We start from the raw sequence: 24,436 nt of genomic DNA, 5'->3' as shown, positions 1-24,436 counted from the left end.
TAAACATGGAAACAGAAAAGATTGTAACAACTACAGAGGTATCTCTTTAATCAACGTTGTGGGTAAAATCTTCTCAGGTATTGTTGAAAGGAAAGTGCGAGTATTAGTTGAGGACCAATTGGATGAAAATCAGTGTGGGTTTAGGCCTCTTAGAGGCTGTCAGGACCAGATCTTTAGCTTACGGCAAATAATGGAGAAGTGCTATGAGTGGAACAGGGAATTGTATCTATGTTTTATAGATCTAGAAAGGCATATGACTGGGCTCCTAGGAGGAAGTTATTGTCTGTTCTACATGATTATGGAATAGGAGGCAAACTTTTGGAAGCAATTAAAGGTCTTTACATAGACAGTCAGGCAGCAGTTAAAGTTGACGGTAAATTGAGTCCATGGTTCAGAGTAGTTTCAGGGGTAAGACAAGGCTGCAACCTGTCTCCACTGTTGTTCATATTATTTATGGATCATATGTTGAAAACAATAGACTGGCTGTGTGAGATTAAGATAGGTGAACACAAAATAAGCAGTCTCGCATATGCGGATGACTTAGTTGTGATGGCAGATTCTATTGAAAGTTTGCAAAGTAATATCTCAGAGCTAGATCAGAAATGTAAGGACTATGGTATGAAGATTAGCATCTCCAAAACAAAAGTAATGTCAGTGGGAAAGAGATATAAACGAATTGAGTGCCAAATAGGAGGAACAAACTTAGAAGAGGTGGACGGTTTCAAGTACTTAGGATGCATATTCTCACAGGATGGCAACATAGTGAAAGAACTGGAAGCGAGGTGTAGCGAAGCTAATGCAGTGAGCACTCAGCTACGATCTACTCTCTTCTGCAAGAAGGAAGTCAGTACCAAGACTAAGTTATCTGTGCACCGTTCAATCTTTCGACCGACTTTGTAGTATGGGAGCGAAAGCTGGGTGGATTCAGGTTACCTTATCAATAAGGTTGAGGTTACGGATATGAAAGTAGCTAGGATGATTGCAGGTACTAGTAGATGGGAACAATGGCAGGAGGGTGTGGACAATGAGGAAATCAAAGAAAAACTGGGAATGAACTCTATAGATGTAGCAGTCAGGGCGAACAGGCTTAGATGGTGGGGTCATGCTACCTGCATGGGAGAAACAAGGTTACCCAAGAGACTCATGGGTTCAGTAGTAGAGGGTAGGAGGAGTCGGGGTAGACCAAGGAGAAGGTACCTGGGTTCGGTTAAGAATGATTTTGAAATAATAGGCTTAACATCAGAAGAGGCACCAATGTTAGCACTGAATAGGGGATCATGGAGGAATTTTATAAGTGGGACTATGCTCCAGACTGAACGCTGAAAGGCATAATCAGTCTTAAATGATGATGATGATGATGATGATGAGATAACCAAACAGTGGAAAATCCAGGATGGAAAGTAACAATATTATGAAAAGGAAAGTTGCCACTCACCATATAGTGAAGATGCTGAGTCGCACATATGCACAACAGAGAGACTGCCAACAAGGCCTTCGTAAAAAATAGGTGAGACACACACACACACACACACACACACACACACACACACACACACAAATCTCACACTCACACAAATGCAGCTCACACACACATAACTGCAGTCTCGGGCAACTGAAGCCTCACTGTGAGCAGAGCACCAGTGCATGGTGGGAGTGGCGGCTGGATGGGACTAAGGAGGAGGCTGAGGCAGGGAGGGGGAGGGATTGTAGGGTAGGGGTGGATAGTGACGTGATGCTGGAAAGTGCACAGGGACAAGATGGAGAAAGGGTACGACAGCTATATGCTGTCGGCAGTTTAGATGGAGGGTAGGGGAGAGGTGGGGATGCGGAGGGGTAGTGGAAAAGGAGAGAAGTAAGAAGACTGTGTGGGATGGTGGAATGAGGGCTGTAGGTGCTGGAATGGGAACAGGGAGGCTGGGTGGGTGAGGACAATGACTAATGAGGATTGAGGCTAGGAGGGTTATGGGAACATAGGTTATATTGCAAGGAGAGTTCCCATCTGCGCAATTCAGAAAAGCTGGCATTGGTGGGAATGATCCATATGGCACAGGCTGTGAAGCAGTCATTGAAATGAAGGATGTCTTGTTTGGCAGTGGGCTCAGCAACCAGGTGGTCCACTTATTTCTTGGCCACAGTTTGTCGGTGGCCATTCATGTGGACAGACAACTTGTTGGTTGTAATGCCCACGTAGAATGCAGCTCAGTGGTTGCCGCTTAGCTTGTAGATTATGACTCATTTCACAGGTAGCCCTGCCTTTGATGAGATAGGTGATGTTTTTAACTGGCTATAGTAGATAGTGGTGGGAGGATGTATGTCACAGGTCTTGCATCTAGGTCTATTACAGGGGCATGAGCCACGGGGTAAGGGGTTGGGAGCAGGTGTTGTGTAGGGATGGACGAGGATATTGTGTAGGTTCAGTGGACGGCGGAATACCAGAGTGGAGGTATTGCTAGTGGTTAGTAGGTTTGATATGGACGGATTGGTGATGTAGCCATCTTTGAGGTGGAGGTCAACATATACAAAGATGGTTTGTTGGGTTGAGTAAGACCAGGTTAAGCAAATAGGGGAGAATTTGTTGAGGTTCTGAAGGAATGCGGATAAGGGTGTCCTCACCCTCTATCCAGATCGCAAAGGTGTCATCAGTGAATCTGAACCAGGTGAGGGGTTTGGGATTCTGTGTATATAGGAAGGATTCCTCTAGATGGCCCATGAATAGGCTGGCATAAGATGGTGCTATATGGGAACCCAAATTTGTTTGCAGGTAATGCCTTCAAAGGAAAAGTAATTGTGGGTGGGGATATAGTTGGTCCTGGTGACTAGGAAGGAGGTTGTTGGTTTGGAATCCCTCGGATGTTGGGAAAGGTAGTGTTCAATAGTCAGAGTGTATGCGACCCGGGACAACTGGGAGATCTGGGAATTGTTCAGAATTCCGGGAATTTTTCATTGTATTAGTTTTCAGTTAAATTTTTGTGATTTTGACTGGTAAAAACCGATACTCGAACAAAGGATATTACCGCATCCTGCTACTGCAGAATAATTCTGCAGCAATAAAACATGAATGAGAGAAAAAAAGAAAACGGAAATGAAACTTAAGTTGCAAAGGTAATGCGCTATATACAACAACTAAACACAGTGCTCAGACAGCGTCTGCCAACAGCAAAGTGTGTCAGAGGCCTTAGAAAGACTATGCAATGCTTCATAATAACAAATTGCCTCCGATGAGCGTGACGTGCAGCTGTTTAAATTAGATTTGTTTGAGCAGTCGCTTGCGGGCTCTTGGGCATGTGCACGTGCCTCTGGTTACAGAAGTGTGGCTTAGTGCCACTCTCTAGTATTGTCCCGGTTCGGAAATATCGTAGGTCCGGGTCTGATGCACAGAGCAGTCTGAGTCGTGGTGGTGGGGGGGGGGGTCGTCTCCACGTGACCTCTGTTTATGTTCAGTGGTTTTTTGTTTCCTCCTAGTTTCTTGCTCTCACGTTAAATGAAAACAAAACTGATTTTTGTGGCCGGGAGCTACCTAAAGTTCACATAATTACGGAAGGCTAAAATATTAGTTTCAGATTTTATGTCCACTTTTCTGACAGTCGAGCATTAATCGCCTTGCAGAACAGTGAAGTTATTTTTGTCGGTTTGCTAAAGAGATTTGGCTTTTATTAAATCTTTTCTGCTGAGGCATTCAATTTATTTGAAACAAAGTGTTTAATTTCACACTGTTGGCTAGTTTCAACTGTTCGCTGCATTTCAAGTGCACATATGGCATTATGCAATAATAAAGAACCAAACATGAGATAATACAGTACTGGTATTCCAAGAAAATTTGCATCTGAATCTGGACATACGAATGTGCACTTTAAGCCGAGTTATGCATTTTAGTATGGTTCACGAAATTCCGATGCTCTTGAAGTATCCTCTGATGTCTTGTTGCTTTTATGTCATAAAGTAAGATCTTTTAATGTTTTACACGTAGGAATACCGGATTTCCTGCGTCATCATAGCTGCGCAAGCACGGTGACGCCCGTTATCTGGCGCTCTCTGGCAACTGCTGAAACGAACGCGGGAAAATGTTGCGATTAGTGGTTTGAAAAGCGTTACTTTCATAGTAAATTTTCGTTTACGCAAGATTAACTGTGTGCGAGAACGTACGATGAATTTCTTAAATCACAAAGCGTTTGACTCTCATTTAAAAATCAATTCTTTGAGGACAACCATTTAGAAGAATTTAGAGCCCAGGAGATCAGACATTTACATCGCTATTAAAAATTTACTGGTACATTTGTGTGATGTATCTTAAAGTGTAACATACGCAAAAAAGATCAACATTATATGTGGAAGCTTAGCTTCTCTTCCAGCTTATTAATCTTCTTATGTGAATGCTATGTATATTAATGTAAACCATTAACTTTCCTTACTTGTATGTTCGTGCTACTTAAGAGTGATCTTGCTACTGAGTGACTGCATCACGTGTCTTATGCTGTCATCAGCTGGCGAGATCACATGACATGAGCTATGACTGGCTTACAAAAGCGCATCGCAATCTCGATTTCAATGCTTCGGAAAGTGACATGCTGTGTTTGCTGGAATTCAGATTTATACCTTTGTAATACGAAAATATGCAGCGTACGTGTTGCTGCTCATCAAAGGTCTTTCAAAACGTGTTTTTCCCCCCTGAGTTTCGTTTTCTAAAGTGCCGGGAAATTCTACCTCGGTATATAAAACCATAAACATTCGAAAGATTGATGAGTTTTATAGTGCCGAGGGAGAGTATACTGTCACTTAACACAGAAAAAGAATATTTTCATCTGGGAGAAAGCGTATTTTTAACTGGGAAATCCGGGAAAAATCCGGGAATTTTTTTCTCTTGTCCACGTATACACCCTGATAGTGGTAAGGCCATGGGAATTAGGGATGTTAGTGTGAAGGGAGGTGGCATCATTAGTGATGAGCAGTGCACCATATGGTAAAGGGACAAAACTGTGGAGAGTTGGTGGAGGAAATGGTTGGTATCTTTTTAGATAGGAAGTAAGGTTCCGAGTAACAGGTTGAAGGTGTTGGTCTAAGGGAGCAGAGATACTCTCAGTGGGGTTTATGGACTTTAGGAAGCGTGTAGAAGATAGGGGTGCGTGGAATGGTAAGGGTGAGCAGAGATATGGACTCTGGGGAAAGGTTCTGGGATGGGTCTAAGGACTTGACTAGTGACTGTAGATTCTGCTGGTTTTCTGGAATGGGTTAACTGTGGCAAGGTTTGTAGATGGATGTATCTGATAGCTGGTGGAGTCCTTCCGTCAGGTAATCCTTTTGGTTCAAAACAACAATGGTAGGCCATTGTCTTCATGTAGGATTATAAGGTCAGGATCAGTTTTTAGATGGTAGACTTCGGTTCTTTCTGCAATTGTATGGTTAATTTGCATGTTGAGGTATTTGGGGAATGATGATGAGGCAAGGTTCGAGATTAAGAAATTCTGGAATGTTGGAATGGGGTGATTTGGGGGCAGTGGGGTGGATCATGGTTGGATGGAGTAGAGAACAGGGTTCAACATTCACCTTTATTTGAGTCTGATTGGTAGGGTTGATGGTGAAAAAGTATTTCCATTGTAGGGACTGGGAGAAGGAGAGAAGGTCTTTAACAAGTCCTGCATGGTTGAATTTGGGAGTGGGGTGATAGATGAGGCTTATGGAAAGGACTGATATATCTGTGGGGCTAAGGCGTCTGTAGGAAAGGTTCATGACAGTGTTTCGGGTCTGTTTAGGTTGTGGATGCTGTGTGTGGTGGTGGGAGGGAGTTTTGGAGGGTAGAGTAAATGTAGTAGGTCTGTGAGACAGGGTTTGTCAGCTATGGGGGGATGTGGGAGAGGTTTGTAGGTAAAGGAGGTGGATAGTGTTACTCCAGGGCAGGAGTAGGAAATGAGCAGGGTGGAGGGTTTTTTGAGGTGGTGTTGTGAATGTTGCTCTAGTGTCTGGAGGGCAAGAGTTTCAGTGTGTATTATGGGTTGCAGGAATTTGGGATTGCATAGCAGGAGAATTTTGCAGATAGAGAGAAGGTGCTGCAAGGAGGTTTGGGTTCCGTTGATATGGTTTTGCAGGACTATGTTGGCGAGGGCTACGGATTGTGGAATCTGGACAGATGGAGGTCAGTGTGGAAGGAGGAGTGGCAGCCAGAGATGGGTAATTTGATGGTAAGGCCATTTGGGGGAATTCCATGAGCCAAGCAACAATGCAGGAATAGTACGTAGGACTGGGTTCTGGCTAGGAATAAGGAAACTTTTCTGTATTGACAAAGATGGAAAGAGCAAGGATCCATGATGGTGGAAAAATGCAAAAAAAATTACGTAAATAAAGCAGAATTACATCAGAAAAATTTGCAAATAAATAAATAATTACCACCCAAATACATGAGAAAAATCACGAGAAGGATGAAACAGAGCTGTCAGGTACATCCATCAACAAACCTTGCCACAGTGACCCCATTCCAGAAATCCGACAGATATCCAGTCACTCCTCAAATTCTTAGGCCCATCCCAGAACCTCTTCTTGCAGTCCATCTCTCTGCTCCCCCCTCCACTCCCTGCACTTGTAACTTCTAAATGCTTCCTAAAGTCTGTAAACCCAACTACCCAGGACGGCACATTGTGGCCACTTACTGTGCCCCCACTGAGAAAACCGCTGCTCTCGTAGACCAACACCTTCAACCTGTTCCTCAGAACCTACCCTCCTAAATAAAAGATACCAACCATTTCCTCCACTGTCTCTCCATAGTTTCTGTCCCTTTACCACATGGTGCCCTGATCGTCACTAATGATGCCACCCCTGTTTACACTAACATCATCAATGCCCGTGGCCTTACTGCTGTTGAGTACTACCATTCCCAACACCTGATGGATTCCAAACCAACAACCACCTTCCTAGTCGCCATGACCAACTATATCCTCACTTACTTCTTCTTTGAAGGCATCACCTACAAACGAATCTAAGGTATGGCTATGGGCACCCGCATGGCACTATCCTATGCCAACCTATTCATGGACTATTTAGAGCAATCCTTCCTTACACCTAGAATCCTAAGCCATTCACCTGGTTCGAAAGAACAGATACCATATGCACATATAGATGAGGCTTACCGGCCAATGATGATCGTCAGTGCGGTTGCACTCACATTGCTCAAACTCATACGGAATTTGGTAGATTGGTTGCCGTGAGTAATGAGTATAGTGGGCATGGACACTACAAATGTACTGTGTGGACAATAAACTGGAAATGTGTGTCTCACGGTGAGCACAACAGAAAGTCCCTGCAGTCGCACTATCCTCTGTGTTCTTGATGACTCAGTCGGATAGAGCATCTGCCATGTAAGCAGGAATCCTGGGTTTGAGTCCTGGTTGGGGCACTCATTTTCAACCATCCCTGTTGATAATCATCGATGCCCGTAAACAGATAAAAGGGTCTGGATTTCATTGTAATTTCATTCTTTCATGATGTTTGTGTGACCTGATAACTTTCCAGTCTTTGGGTACAGATCTTTCGTCGACTGAGTGGTTGTATCTGATTGTTAAGTATGGAGCTATTGCATCAGTGTATTCTGAAACCAACCTAATTGTTGTACATCCTGAACCTGAAGATTTTATTTTATTAAGCAATTTTGCTCAAACCTTCCAACTCCAACTACCAGGTTTGTGCACATCTCATATCTGCGTAATTCTGATGTTCACATGCAATGATCTGTCTATGTAGATATGATGTGTGCTGACATTTGCACAGACAGATTGCATGTGGATGGGCCTTTAAAAAATGATGATGGCATTCGGATAAAATAAGAAGTAAAAGTCATTCAGAACGAACTAGCTAACAAGCAAAATCATTCGTGTTAAAGTGTCTGTAATTATAGTGATGATAAACTACAGCAGCAAGTCCTCTCATGGAGATAGTACCAACAGACATCAGTGGATCTTGGGACAAGTGAAAATTCGAGAATTGGACTGAATCGTGACTACAATCTTCTACTTATTTATTAGTTGCTGTTGTTACATATGACTTGCATCCTAGAAGGTATCGGAGTCTGTGTTTCACAGTTGCTCTAGCACAGAACTACGGACAGTTTGGAGGGGGAACATCTACCACATTTAAACTGCAGTTTGCCAGACTCCATTTGTAGTCAAATTGACTTTAAAAATGAACAAATACTAACAATGGTATTAATTTCTGCAGGAGACAAAAAAGTCTAAATTGGGGCCACAGGTGTACTTACGTGTTTGATGCTACTGTGTTGCCATCACTCACTGTGATGTACAGTGGAGAGAGAGTGGTGGGCAGACAGTAAGTTTAGAAGCAAGAGATATTGTAACATTCTCATGTCAGTATAGAAGCGAAGTATAGAAATGAAATCCAATATGTATTCAGGTAATAGAAAGAACTGTGTTCTCAGATCCCATACTAACCACAACCTCACAAATTGCAACATATTCAGAAGAAACAGCCAAATATTTACGATGACGAAGATATAAATTTCACATCTGTGCTATTAGGATGATCATGATGGTTAAAAACAGTCACACCACAGATGACAGGGTTAGTCCGTGAAAAATGTAGAAAAATTAACGGTCCACAAATTAATGTAAAGTATTTTTTTCATTTAGTTTATTTCTCCTTGTTTTGTCAAAATGTAGACAAGCAGTAAATGGCATAATGTTACAATAGGCAAAGTTTCAACATTTCTGGCAGATACTTTACAACAATAAATATCTGCCTACGTAGATCAACACCTTCAACCCATTGCATGCAGTCTCCCATCCTTCATCAAAGACACCAACCACTTTCTCGAACGCCTAGAATCCTTACCCAATCTGTTACCCCCGGAAACCATCCTTGTAACCATTGATGCCACTTCCTTATACACAAATATTCCGCACGTCCAGGGCCTCGCTGCGATGGAGCACTTCCTTTCACGCCGATCGCCTGCCGCCCTACCTAAAACCTCTTTCCTCATTACCTTAGCCAGCTTCATCCTGACCCACAACATCTTCACTTTCGAAGGCCGGACATACCAACAATTAAGGGGAACAGCCATGGGTACCAGGATGGCCACCTCGTACGCCAACCTATTCATGGGTCGCTTAGAGGAAGCCTTCTTGGTTACCCAGGCCTGCCAACCCAAAGGTTGTTACAGATTTATTGATGACATCTTCATGATCTGGACTCACAGTGAAGAAGGACTCCAGAATTTCCTCTCCAACCTCAACTCCTTTGGTTCCATCAGATTCACCTGGTCCTACTCCAAATCCCATGCCACTTTCCTTGAAGTTGACCTCCACCTGTCCAATGGCCAGCTTCACACGTCCGTCCACATCAAACCCACCAACAAGCAACAGTACCTCCATTATGACAGCTGCCACCCATTCCACATCAAACGGTCCCTTCCCTACAGCCTAGGTCTTCGTGCCAAACGAATCTGCTCCAGTCTGAAATCCCTGAACCATTACACCAACAATCTGAAAACAGCTTTTGCATCCCGCAACTACCCTCCCGACCTGGTACAGAAGCAAATAACCAGAGCCACTTCCTCATCCCCTCAAACCCAGAACCTCCCACAGAAGAACCACAAAAGTGCTCCACTTGTGACAGGATACTTTCCGGGACTGGATCAGACTCTGAATGTGGCTCTCCAGCAGGGATACGACTTCCTCAAATCCTGCCCTGAAATGAGATCCATCCTTAATGAAATCCTCCCCACTCCACCAAGAGTGTCTTTCCGCTGTCCACCTAACCTTCGTAACCTCTTAGTTCATCCCTATGAAATCCCCAAATCACCTTCCGTACCCTCTGGCTCCTACCCTTGTAACCGGCCCCGGTGTAAAACCTGTCCCATGCACCCTCCCACTACCACCACCTACTCCAGTCCTGTAACCTGGAAGGTGTACACGATCAAAGGCAGAGCCACGTGTGAAAGCACCCACGTTATCTACCAACTGACCTGCCTACACTGTGACGCATTCTATGTGGGAATGACCAGCAATAAACTTTCCATTCGCATGAATGGACACAGGCAGACAGTGTTTGTTGGTAATGAGGATCACCCTGTGGCTAAACATGCCTTGGCGCACGGCCAGCACATCTTGGCACAGTGTTACACCGTCCGGGTTATCTGGATACTTCCCACTAACACCAACCTATCCGAACTCCGGAGATGGGAACTTGCTCTTCAATATATCCTCTCTTCCCGTTATCCACCAGGCCTCAATCTCCGCTAATTTCAAGTTGCTGCCACTCATACCTCACCTGTCATTCAACAACATCTTTGCCTCTGCACTTCTGCCTTGACTGACATCTCTGCCCAAACTCTTTGTCTTTAAATATGTCTGCTTGTGTCTGTATATGTGTGGATGGATATGTGTGTGTGCGCGCGCGAGTGTATACCCGTCCTTTTTTCCCACTAAGGTAAGTCTTTCCGCTCCCAGGATTGGAATGACTCCTTACCCTCTCCCTAAAAGCCACATCCTTTCGTCTTTCCCTCTCCTTCCCTCTTTCCTGATGAGGCAACAGTTTGTTGCAAAAGCTTGAATTTTGTGTGTATGTTTTTATATATATATAAGTCTTTCCGCTCCTGGGATTGGAATGACTCCTTACCCTCTCCCTAAAAGCCACATCCTTTCGTCTTTCCCTCTCCTTCCCTCTTTCCTGATGAGGCAACAGTTTGTTGCAAAAGCTTGAATTTTGTGTGTATGTTTGTGTTTGTTTGTGTGTCTGTCGACCTGCCAGCACTTTCATTTGGTAAGTCACATCATCTTTGTTTTTAGATATATTTTTCCTACGTGGAATGTTTCCCTCGAATATAACTATATATATACCAAATGAAAGTGCTGGCAGGTCGACAGACACACAAACATACACACAAAATTCAAGCTTTCGCAACAAACTGTTGCCTCATCAGGAAAGAGGGAAGGAGAGGGAAAGACGAAAGGATGTGGCTTTTAGGGAGAGGGTAAGGAGTCATTCCAATCCCGGGAGCGGAAAGACTTACCTTAGGGGGAAAAAAGGATGGGTATACACTCGCGCACACACACACATATCCATCCACACATATACAGACACAAGCAGACATATTTAAAGACAAAGAGTTTGGGCAGAGATGTCAGTCGAGGCAGAAGTGCAGAGGCAAAGATGTTGTTGAATGACAGGTGAGGTATGGTGTCTTAAATAGTCTTTAAACGAAACGTATACTCATTCATCATTTTCTGTAAATAAAATGATGAAAGAGATAATTCGGGGAAGTGGATCAAATAAAGTTGTTCAGTAACAGGCAGAAGCATCCTCTGCAGGGAAATTTTGCAGAGCAGGAACAGCCAAGAATTCAACTCACGAGCAATGCTCTTGCACCTGTGCATAACTCTCTTGCCTGTCTGCGCACTTCCCTCATGGCCATGCCACACGGTCTTGAGTGTGAAGAGGGGCAAATAACGAATGCACTGCACTTAGGTGGCAGTGTAGTCACATTGCATACAACTTGATCTCATATTTTTCAACAACATTAATCACAAACAAAACAAATTTTCAGTCTTACTTATTTATTTGTGATGTGCTGGAGACATGATGTAATTTTTATCTGGTACAGACTGTAGGCATATAGACGTATACAGGCAATTTCACAGATTTTCCCACTCTGGTTGTCACATAATCGTAACTTATTTAGTTTCATAATTGGTGACCCTTTCACACTTATGGTGATCAAAGTATTTTATAATGTTTGCAACCTCATTGTAAAGACATGGTAACTCTTTCCAAGGAAAATAATGAAGACCTATTGGACAATTTTAACATAAAAGAACTTGTCTTTTGAACAAGAATTACATTTCAGATCAGTCAGTTCCATTGGCACGTGTACAAGGGCACTTTCAACTGGAATGGCAAAATGTCTCAAAAACAGCTTGCAAATCAGATGTAAGATTGGCAGTGTCCTTGAAACATTTATAAAACTAGCCTTATAATTCTTCCATGTCCACCAAAATTCTTCAGACCCCATGTTTTCTTTAGCAGCAGTGAGTGTAGAGAAATGGATGCTGTTTTCATTTGAATTTGTTTTCACAAAACGATTTTCTTTTAATGCACTACTGTCAAATCAGAAATAAGTATTTTTCTCATTTTGCAAACTAGTCCACTAAAAATGAGAGGCCTGCAGTCCAATCTGGATGCTCTAATTTTTATTCTTGCTTTCCTTTTTCCGTCCTATGCCTCTTCAGCAAGAACACAAACACACACACACACACACACACACACACACACACACACACAAGCAAGCATGTCTCATACACATATGACTGCTATCAGTGGCAGCTCTGACCAGAATGCGGCTGTCACATGAGTAGCAATGTGGAATGGTCCGGGAAATGGGGTGGGATAGCAGGGTACAGGTGGGGAGGGGGAGGGGGGGGGGGAGAGAAGAGTGCTCTCTGGTGAGGCATGCAGGGCCAGATTGTGGCCTGACGAGACTGCGAGGTGCAGTGTCGGAAGGTGAGGGGGTGGGGCCAGAAGGAGTACAGAAAAGGAGAGGAACATGGAAGGGAAAAGGATGGGTAGGACATAATGAGGGTAGGGGAGTGGGGGATATGAAAAGGGAGGAAGTGATACCATACAGAAGACGGAAACTGTAGCGTGTGGGGCAGTAGGCCATAGCTTAAAGCCGGGATAATTTTAGGAGTGGAGAATGTGTTGTAAGGATAGCTCCCAGTTTAGAAAAGCTGTTAGAGGGGAGAATCAAGATGGTCCAGGTTGTGAAGCAGCCATTTAAATCAAGCCTGTTTGATCAGCTGCATATTGTGCCACAGGGGGGTCCAATTTGCTCTTGGCCACAGGTTGGTGATGACAATTTATCCTGGTGGATAGCTGTTTGGTAGTCATACCAATATAAAAAGCTGTGCAATGGTTGCATCAGAACTGGTATATGGCATGATTGCTTTCACAGGTGGCCCAACTTTTGACAAGGGTAAGGTAAGTCTGTGACAGGACTGGAATAGGAAGCGCTGGGTGGGTGGATTAGGCAGATCTTGCACCTGTGTCTTCCACAAGGATATTATCCCTATGGCAAGGGGTTGAAATTGGGAGTGGAAAGGTTTGGGCTACGATGTTATTGAGGTTGGGTGAGTAACAGAATTCCACTTTTGGAAGGGTGGGAAGGATCTTTGATAGGAGGTCCCTCATTTCAGTGCGTGATGATAGATCGTCAAAGCCCTGACAAAGAATGTAGTTCAGTTGTTCTAGTACGGGGCTGGTATTGGGTGATGAAACCAGTCCAGGATTGGTATTGAGTGATGAAAGAGGCACTCCTTTACAATTGGCTCTTGGGGGTGGTGGGAGGGTTGGGAGTGTGCGGGGAAATAGCACAGGAAATCTGCTGACAAGGTCCAGGGGATAATGCCTGTATGTGAAGGCTTTTTGTAGTGACTTTCAGCATGCTGGGGAAGGGAATTCTAGTCACTGAGGATACGCTGTCCCCAGGTGGCCAGGCTGTATGGGACATATGGAGGGATGTTTTGGTGTGGAAGGAATGGCAGCTATTGAAATATACTTACAGTTGGTGGTTGGTGGGTTTAATGTGGGAATAGGTGTGGTTGGAGCCATCAGATAGGATATGGTCAACGTCCAGGAAGGTCGCACGCTGCATTGAGGAGGACCAGGTGAATCAGATGGGAGAGAAAGTGTTGAGGTTGTGAAGTAATGAGGATAGGGTGTCTCGGCCCTGAGTTTAGATCATCACGATGTCATCAATGAACCTGAACCAGACCAGGGATTTGGAGTTTTGCGACGCTCGCAAAATTTCCTCTAGATGGCCCATAAACAGGTTGGCATAGGAGATTGCCACGTGGGTGCCCATGACTGTGCTGCAGATTTGTTTATATACCTTCCATTTGATGGATATATAGTTATGTTGGATAAAACGAGTTAGGTGTATGAGGAATGAAGTAGTGGGTTTGGAATCTGAAGGGCATTGGGAAAGGTAGTGCTAAACTGTGACAAAACCATGAGTATGAGGAGTATTGGTGTATAAGAAAGTTGCGTCAACAGTGACTACTAGGAAATCACGAGGTAAAGGGGAGGAGATGGTGGAGAATTTTTGAAGAAGTGGTTGGTATCATTGGCGTGAGAGACTATATGAATGGCAATAGGTTGGTGGTGTTGCCCAATCAGGGCTGAAATCCTTTCAGTGGGGGCACAATAACCGGCTATAATGGGATGTCGAGGATTGCTAGGTTTGTGAATTTTAGGAACAGGTAGAAGGTGGGTGTGTGGGGTGATGTTGGGGTGAGGAGGGAAATGGATTCAGAGGAGAGGTTCTGGGAGGGAGGGGCATATGACTTTAAACAGAGGTTGGAGGTTATGTTGGACTTCTGTGATGGGATCACTCTGGCAGAGTTTATAAGTGGAGGAGTCACATAACTGGCAGAGGCCTTCTGCCAGGTAGTCACTGTGACTCATCACGACAGTGGTGGTGCCTTTGTCAGGGAGGATGATTAGGTCAGTATCTGTTTTCAGACTGTATTTTCCTCAGCTGAATGGTTGGTGTTCTTAGGAGCTGAAAGGTTGGTGTTCTTAGGTAGTGACCTGGGGAGGGAAGGTGAGATCAAATTGGAGGTAAGGAGTTGTTGGTAGGTGGCCAGGAGGTGGTTAGATGGGAGGGGAAGAGGATCACGGTCAGGTGGTGGTATGAACTGGAAGAGGCAGTGTTGGATTAGTTTGGCTTTGATGGAATGAATGGCGGCGAAGAAATGTTAGTGCACTTCAGGGATCAGGAGGAGGAGAGTAAGTCTTTAACAAGTCCAACGTGCTTAAATAAATGTGTAGAGCTAAAGTTGAGGCTTTTGGATTGGACCGAGGATTTTGATAGAAAGGGTAACAACATTGTTCTGGTATTGTTTAGGCTCTGGGTTAGGAATGTTAGTAGCGAGTTTTGGGGGATGTAGCAAGTTGAAAATGTCGCCTAGGCTAGATTTGGGTGCTATGAGGGGTTTGTGACGAACACTGTTGTTGGGATAGGGGTTGGGTAGTGGTGCCCCAAGGTGACAATAAGATGTCAGCAGGTTGAATAACTTCTGGTGGTGGTGTCTGGAATGCACTTCCAGGTGCTGGAGAGCACTTAATCTCCAGTTCCTGGAAGTGCATTCCTGAGTGCAGACTGATGACCACCACTTGACTCCTGAGTGCAAACTACCGCCACCTTCACTGCCGGCATATTACACGATCCATACACAGGGTCAGTGGAGGGAGGAAGTAGCCACTGTATATATTGCACTCTGGTCCAGGATGTCAGTTAGCAGGAGTAACCTGATGATGATGATGATGATGGCACATTACACCATCGAAAATTCGGTCTACAACAACTGATCAACCTGGCTGCATGCCTGAGAGCATGTTGGACTTCTTAAAGACCTACTCTTCTTCTCCTGATCCTTGCAGTGCATTAACACTTCTGTGCCACCAATCACTCCAACCAAAGCCAACCTAAACCTGACACTGAACCCTGCATCTCTCAATTCCTACCACCATCCAACTGTGATCCCCCCACATAACCACATCCTGGTCACCTTCTAGGAATTCCTTACCTCCAACTTGACCTCACCATCTTTCCCCAGCTCCTTTCCAAGAACACCAACATTTGTACAGAGGGAAGGACATCTATACACAGCCTCAAAGCAGATGTCCCACACCCTCATTGTGTGCTGCCTGTTCTTTCCCCTTCCTTGCTCCTCTCCTCTCCTTTTCTGCTTCCTGTTTTTATTCCTCCACACCCCACCTCCTGATGCTGTCCCTGACTGTCTCATCAGGCCATGATCTAGGCCCTGCATACCCTGCCAAACAGCACTCTTCTCTTCCCCTACCTATACCCTGCTATCCGTCCCCCTTCCCAACCCCACAGTCGCATTCCAATCGGAGCTGCCAGTGATAGCGGTTGGATGCATGAGACAAGCTCACTTGTGTGTGTGTGTGTGTGTGTGTGTGTGTGTGTGTGTGTGTGCGTGCGCGCACGTGTGCCTGCCTGTGTGTGTGTGTGTGTGTGTGTGTGTGTGTGTGTGTGTGTGTGTGTTTTCTTTGCTGAGGAAAACTTTGGCTGAAAGATGTAATATGTACCAGTCTTTTCATTGTGCCCGTCTGGAACTCAACAGATCCTCTTTACGACAAGTAGCAATCTATCCTTTTCCTAATATTGTTCATTCTAAGTAACAGTTAATGTTAACTCCAAATAATGTTCAGAAATGAATGATTGGCATGTCAATTTGAATGGCTGGGTCCTTAAAGATGCTCCCTTGAGATATAGCTTATGAACTTTAAATAATTCTCGTACTGCATGCTTCTGTAAAATAAGTACTATTTAACATTAGATGAGTTGTTCAGACAGTTATGCCATTAGTCAGTATTGACAAAATTGCGTAGACCATATTGAGCGTACTTTTATGTACTAGCAGTCCTGTCTGCAGGTAAACATACTCAAAATGATTTCTGAGTGTAAAGCACATAGAACTAAACTTTTTGGTTAAATTATCCACATGGTGGCAGCATCACAGTTTATTACACATCCATATGCTGAGGAACTTTATTCCTGGAGTTTCATCTGGTGAGACACCATTGATTTGTAGAAATGAGAGTGCAGAAACATTCAGTATTGTCTGGTCAGATGTTTATGACTGGAAGCACGGAAACAGCAAAACTTGTGGGGAAATGTGGTTGCCACTCCAGCTTTCAGACATATCCTTACATATTCCGCAGTATGTGACCAAAGTGCAAATCTGTCCTACACATCAAAACCACCACTATCTCTTGCAGTCCATTTTCAAGCATTGTGTTTGTGGTTAGTCAGGCCTCATATGTGGATGTGTTTACTACAGCAAGCATAGTGACAAAAGTTATGCAGTTGTCAATAGCTGTGTGGCTTTTTCTTCATTTCAGTATATTATCATTATATTGGTAGCAGTTTGTTTATCATTATTTTTCTTGTTTGACAGTCTATGTTAAAATCTTTCTTGCAGGTTTAGGAAAATGGAAACAAATCTGCTGGTGGCAACTGATGTTCTTGAAGAGGGAATTGACATTCCTGTTTGCAACACAGTCATTATGTTTGATCCACCGAATTCTTGTCGTTCCTACATTCAGTCAAAAGGACGTGCGCGCCACAAAACGAGCAGTTATCATATTTTCGTTAGTACAAGTGATCAAAAATTTTTGGGAAAGTTCAACATGTATAAAGCTGTTGGACACGAGATCAGTAAGGTAAGTAAGTTATTTAAACAATATTCTCACAAGGTCACAGAATATCTTGCCAGTACTTTCCTTCAGAAGGCGTAGTCCTGAGTACTGCATATTGGTACACATAAACGACTGAGATATAGTCAAGCATTTGGAACTAAGAGTTTCCTCCTCAGAGAGGAAAGGTTAACGTAGAAAGGAAGTGTAGGTCACTCAAACCCGAAGGATGATAGAAACCCAACTCTTTGACGTGTAACTGCCTGGGCAAGTCAGGTTGCAGTTTGAAGAAAATCAAGGACATACCACCTGCAGCGGAGACAGCCGAAACACTGTGGTGTTCAAACCAGCCTTCAACTTGAGAATAGCTAACATTTAATGCTCACTTCCTATTGCTGTTTTTAATTTTTCTGAGAATGTCACAATATACTTAACAATAGAATAGCGTTATTCATAATATTGGGAACAAATTCCTCTCATTTATTTTTCATCTGTATAGAGTTCACTTTTCATCTATCCTTCCTTCCTTCCTCCCTTCCTTCTCAGTGCCCTTCCATGGTTAAGATGGTACAGTGCTTCCCAAATTTCGTGAAGAATCAACCTTATCCACATGATTATAGACTGTTGTTATGAGGGGATCACCTCACCCAAAGGCATTTTTAATCTACTGGCAGAGCCCCCCCCCCCCCCCCCCCCCCCCCTCCCCCAGTCCCGCAGCGGAGGAGGAATTCATATACTGTAATCATAGTCAAATGTGATATAATTTTTCAGAGTGTTTGCACATCATGTATCTGAAGTGATACATGGGTATCAACTGTGGTGAATGTGGAAAACAGCCTGAAAATAACATCCAAGTTGGCTGGCACACCAGCTCCCAATGTTAATCCATGGAGTGGATTTGATCCAGTGCCAGCTTGCCTCCCTGTGCCCCAAATGCAAGCACTTCAGTGCACTAGACTATCCAGGCAGATTCCCATCTCTCCATAAGATGGATATACAAAGGTTGATCATATGATGTACGTGGTGGCCAAGTGCAAAGACCATTGAACAAGATGGACTCACGTTTTGCATGACGGCAGTTCAGATTGCCGTACAGACATCACCATTTTGATTTTCTGATTTCCCTGAATTGTGCGATGGAACACTGGGATAGTATTTACTAAAAGGACACACTAATTTCCCTTCTCAATCTGAGCTTTTGTTTCACCTCACATGGCTTTTGTCACTGCAGAACGTTAAAATCTAATCTCCCCTCTCCGTAATCAGCTCTAAAGAACCACTGGTCAGCCAAGTGTTAGATTAAAATGTTTCATTTTACAATATGTAAAATGTGCAGGGATTATATTGCCATGAAGTGTGCTGCATGCAATTTGTTATAGCAGTTAGCATTGTGGCATGCTGGAGGTCGCCACCTCAAATGCGATCAGCAGAAAATATTGGTTATTTAGTATGTATCACTTTAGAAGGTTCTTGAAATTTTGTATGTTTATAACATTGGAATATTCTGTGTTCATATAAAGAGCAGCACACTCAATCCAAAAGGCAGTTCTGTTGTCTAAACATTAGTGTCTGTCATAAATGTGCTTTCAGTGTTAAGTGTTCTACTTCATTGATGACCCTGCTATCAGATTTGGACTTGTTTGTGGTCACAACATGATGGTGTTTCGTGAAGGCAATGGATTCTTCAAAATACCTACATCACTGTGCTTCCAATTAAGCAGTGTTATAACCATCATCTACAAGCACAGAAACCAGAATGCAAGCTGTAAATCCTTCCCAAGGTCTGTGTATTCAGGTGGGTACTGGAATCCAAGTTGGATGGACATCGGGCATCAATACTTGTTTTCTGGAGATGCTGGTCAGGATCTGATGAATGACTTAAAGGATTCAACTGAATCGTCAAATTCATCAGGTGGAATGATATTGTGTTTTGGAAATGTGTACTTTTACTTGGACAACACAACCCAGCAGTGGTTAGAGAACAAAGAAGAGAAGTGTGATAGCTAGGAACAAATTCCAGGCCAAATTAAAGAAAACATGTGATGATAGTCAGCAGCAAGTCTGCTTAGCAGAAGAAAAATTGAAGAATAGGGCCTGGAATCGTGGGGAAATGACACAGTCTTAGCTACAGGATATTTTGGCCCTGTGCAATATTGTGAACCCAAATAAGACAGAAGGCAACAAAGCTCACTCTTGATGAAAGGGAATCATCAGATGGTGCCAGTCACTCAAGGGAATGCAACAGAGAAGAGTCGGACAAAACATGTGTAACTCAACTCCCGAATGTGCCCCGTATGGCAGGGTGAAAGATCACTATGATCATACCTCAGTCATAGGCCACGTCATAAGAGAAGAGATGCAGCGGTTTCTTCCAGCCAGAAACGTCAGGCGGTTGAGGAAAAGATGTACCGATCTTTAGCACCAGTCTCCAACATGAGCTGAACATTCCATGAAGAATAGACTTAGCCAACTCAGATTTATGATGTAGCTGTCAAACTACAACTTGGCATCTGACCAATGCTGATGTGATTAACTCCTGCACCAAGTATAATGCCCTACAGAACAACAGACATTTGTAGAACTGAGGACAACACCCAGGTATGTTTCCACTGTGTATGCCCTGGACTCGTATGATCGTGCAAAAAAAGAAGTTACGATGCCTACTACACCACAAGACATCAACAATCACAACAGTCCTATTCATGCTACTTGACTGCAGACAATTATAGTCAACCTGTGGGATGAAGCCCATTGCCATTCCCTTGACAAAGTTGCTCCCCAGGACATTCCAGCCATTGCACATCACTGTACTGTAGTACAAAGTGCTGAATACAGAAAAGCTAAGCAAGGCAACCTTCTATATATGTGAGGCTGCTGCAGATGATAATCCTTCCTGGACAACGTTTACTGATATCTCAAGAAATTTCGTGGACGTCATCATCGATGGCCATCCTGTCCGGGTGCTGGTAGACTCAAGGGGCTTCCTTTTTTAAAATTTTGGATGCATATCACCGTCAGCTAAAGAAGACTGTGTTCTGCAATAAGAAAGTGATTTTGCTGAAGGTTGCAAATGGGAAATACACCTAGTCAACAGCTCTTTCAAATTTGTCGTTTTAACAGAATTTAGTCTTAATGCTGTTTTTGGATGGGGCTTCTTGCAGGCTTCACAACCATTCATAAATTGTGGAAGATCAGAGCTCCAGACTATCAAAAGGTACTCCATTAAGCATACAGAACAGAAATTTCTCTGGGTGGTTGTTTGCCATTGAAGTCATTGTTATCCAACTATCGTCAACAGGATGAGTTTGCTGTCAATCTAGATGCTGAATTAAATGGTAAGATTTTTGTAGATTATAAAAAGCTACTCAGCCTCACTAAAGAAATCTACATACTAGTGATGATAAAAAAATTGCAATGGCCAAGGACAATGTGGGGTGACAGATTATCACAAGTAGCCACAACTCGTCGCTAAACGTACATGTGTAGGAACAGCTGAACCAGTCCAACATGGGCAGCTCTGTGCCACTGATGAAGAATTGTACAATGAAGAAAGGTACTTTTGGACTGCCAGTAGGATCTAGGCTGACCAAGAAACAACTTGGATGAGTGTAGGTTGTTCTGTGACAGTTTTCAGATGCTTTCAAATCCGGAGTGGAGAAATGACAGACCACGTAGTCCATGGTAAAGCAAAATATGAACACTTAGGATCATCCACTAATTAGCCAGCACTCATATGTCACAAGCTGAGTCACATGCAATTAGAGAGGAAATGGAAAATATGATTAAAGATGATGACATTAACATTCAGAGAGTGTGTGGTTCTCCTGTGATCCATGTGAAGAAGGATGACAGACACACGGTATTCCTGTGCCAACTACTGACAACAACATAGTTATGAAAAAATATGTGTACCCATTGTTGCTCCTGTTTGAAAGGAGCAAAGTATTTCTCAGTAATAGATGTTAAGCAGGCTACTGGCATGGCAGAAAGACTGCCTTTACATATGAGTTTTATTGTTTGGACTGCGTAATGCTCCATACACTTTTGAACATGCGAGAGACAACCTGCTTCACCACCTTAATGGATTACGTGTTTTTGCAATCTCAATGATGTTGTCTTCTTTTAAAGACATTCGAAGAACATATAAGTTGCTTAACAACAGTGTTGATGTTTTTCACACTGGAGGCCACAACCTGAATCTGAAGAAGTGCCTCTTAGTGAATGCAATGAAATCTGCCACAGTCTAGTGAAAAATAAGAGCAGTCACAGTGTTTCGAGTTCTGCACATTCATGATGTGAGAAGTTTTCTTGGAATATGCTTATACTACTGGTGATACATAAAGGATTTCTGTACCATGGTATGTCCCTTGCAAGAATTACTGCTGGGAGATGCAGATTTTTCAGGAATGAGGTGCAAGAAAGATCCTTCCTTACCCTAATGAAGGCAATAATCCAGTCGTAACATTGTATTATGAGAATGCTGTGACATCACACCAACACTAGAGATTGCTGTATAGGTGCAGTTCTAGTGCAAATTCAGGAGGGTGCTGGAAAGGTTATAGTTTATGCTTCCTCAGTACTCTTACAATTAGAGATGAACTGCTCTACAATAAAGGAAGAGTGCCTTGCAGTTGTCAGAGCCATCAGTAAGTTCCAGGTGTACGAGGTGTGACCAAAAAGCAATGACGATTTGTAGTTTTCTAATGAATCTTTATTTGTTCATCAACATCAACTTAGTCCCATTCAGAGTAATCCCACACAGATGTACTTTTGCCAGTGCTTTTTCCAATCTTGGAAGCATTTGTGGAACTCACTTTTTGTTATGTTGTCCAGATCCTTCAGTGATACTGTTTTTACGGCAACAACAGTGGCAAAACGATGTACTTTCATCGTTCACCTCACCCTCGGGAATAGAAAGAAGTTGCAGAGGGTTGTCTGGCTAGTGCAGTGGTATTTTTTGCCAAAAAACTACAAACAAGCAAGCATTGAGGTGTGAGTGGAAGCATTATCATGATGCAATTTCCACTGGTGATTTTGCCACAATTTTGGTCGTTTTCTTTGGATTGTTTCGTGCATATAGCGCATAACTTGCAGGTAGTATGTCTTACTGACCGTACAATTATAAGGCAGGAACTCATGATGCACTATCCTTTTGTAATGGAAGAAAACAACGATAAGAACTTCAAATGTGATTATACTTGTCAAATTGTTTTCAGTCTTGGTTCTTCGTCCTCGTTTCAATGTCATTTCCTTATACCCATGTTTCATCACCCATTATGACCTCCTTCAAAAGTTTTGAATCATTGTTAACTTTATTTGGCAATTCCTGAGTGATGTCTACACAATGTCGTTTTTAATTGAAATTATAATGTTCTGGAACAAATTTTGCTGCTACACATTTCATGCCTAAAACATCCCAAGAAATTACTTGACATGAACCAAAGGAATGCCAACACTTTCAACAACCTCTCTGGTCATGATTTGGCAATTTTCTGGAACTGTTTTCTTTACTTCTTCCACATTTTCATCAGTCATTGGTGTACTAGGGCATCCAAAGAGATTGTCATCTTCAGTGTCTTCTTGATTTTCTGTGAAACGTTTATACCACTCATAAACTTTTGTCTTACTCATAGTCAATTCACAGAAAGCCACAGTCAAGTTCCGAATGCAGTCCTGTACTTTATTCCATTTTGCAAGCAAAATTTAATGCAAATTCTTTGATCCATCTCTCTTAGAAGTGTAAATTCACTGAGCACTCGAAAACACATAACCTGAAACTTCCTGGCAAACTGAAAATTTGTGCCGGACCGACACTCAAACACTGGACCTGTGCCTTTCGCAGGCAAGTGTTCTATTAACTAAGCTAATCAAGCATGACTGGCAACCCTGTCCTCACAGTTCTACTTCTGCCAGTACCCCATCTCCTACCTTCCAAGCTTCACAGAAGCTCTCCTGCGAAACTTGCAGGGCTAGTACTCCTGGAAGAAAGGATATTGCAGACATATGGCTTAGCCACAGCCTGGGGGAATTGTTTCCAGAATGAATTTTCACTCTGCAATGGAGTGTGTGCTGATATGAGACTTCCTGGTAGGAGATGAGGTACTGGCATAAGTAGAGTTGTGAGAATAGGTTGTGTGTTGTGCTTGGGTAGCTCAGTTGGTAGAGCATTGGCACACAAAAGGCAAGGGTCCCGAGTTCGAGTGTCGGTCTGGGTCATAGTTTTAAACTGCCAGGAATTTCCATTTCAGCGCATACTCTGCTACAGAGTGAAAATTCATTCTGGCACATATAACCTTTTCTATCATCAACAGTAAGCTAAATATTCAAATAGCCGAAAATGCACACATACCTCAGGAACATGTGTACCAACAAAATAAAAAAGGTTGAAATTCGGATGTACAAAGCCCGCAGAATTAAAAGATTTTTGTTACTTTTTGATCATACCTCGTATTTATTTAACAAACAGTTCACTGTTGTGATGGACCACCATTCTGTATGCTGGCTGCGAAGCACAAAGGTTCCATCAGGTTGACTGGTGAAGTGGGCGCCAAGTTCCATGTGCAGAAGTGCCATTCCTCCAGATTGGAATTGAACTCTTATAAGGTTCCCAAAGTCAGTAAACATGAATCAATGGAAAAATAGCCCGCAGTGACTACTTCACCTGTTATGCTGCCGCCTAAGCTGAGCTGACTGCCAAAGCTCTGGGAATTGCAAAGTTCCTTGTATAAGACATTATTTTGAAGCCATACGTGTCCTGTATGATGATCTCTGATTGAGTAAGGTTTTTCCCGTTGAGACTAGTACCAGAGGTAATTTCACACTGCAACATCAACCGCAGCATGACAACTGCCTACCATTCACAGATGAGTGATTTCCCTAAATCGTTTCAGGCAAATGCCGGGATGGTTCCTTTGAAAGGGCACGGCCGATTTCCTTCCCAATCCTTCCCTAACCCGAGCATGCGCTCCGTCTCTAATGACCTCGTTGTCGACGGGACGTTAAACACTAATCACCACCACCATTCACAGATGAGTGGCATGCTCTCAGTGTGTATTGATGTTGAACAAATACTGGGATACATTACTGCCTGCTGTGACTTCCACATATTCCACAGTGATGCAACGCACTACAGGCTTCATCCCATTCAATCTACTCCACGGTCACAAAGCAGAAACAACAATGAATACACTGTTCCTGTTTCAGTTAGACTATACTCAGA

General features: G+C 43.2%; 1 protein-coding gene across 7 annotated transcripts in view; it reads left to right on the top strand.

The window, feature by feature from the left end:
• Window positions 1–24,436, top strand: part of LOC124795481 (endoribonuclease Dicer-like) — a 428,130-nt gene that overhangs the window by 153,384 nt on the left and 250,310 nt on the right. For all 7 annotated transcript variants that reach the window (XM_047259520.1, XM_047259523.1, XM_047259524.1 and 4 more), the window contains exon 9: window positions 17,004–17,244. In XM_047259520.1, the coding sequence (XP_047115476.1) occupies window positions 17,004–17,244 (241 nt within the window). The remainder of the gene's footprint in view (window positions 1–17,003; window positions 17,245–24,436) is intronic.

This window comes from Schistocerca piceifrons, chromosome 4 (assembly GCF_021461385.2).
Source record: "Schistocerca piceifrons isolate TAMUIC-IGC-003096 chromosome 4, iqSchPice1.1, whole genome shotgun sequence".
NCBI classification, from domain to species: Eukaryota; Metazoa; Arthropoda; class Insecta; order Orthoptera; family Acrididae; genus Schistocerca; species Schistocerca piceifrons.
Note: the sequence above shows the minus strand (reverse complement) of the source record. Positions and strands in the feature narration are given on the sequence as shown.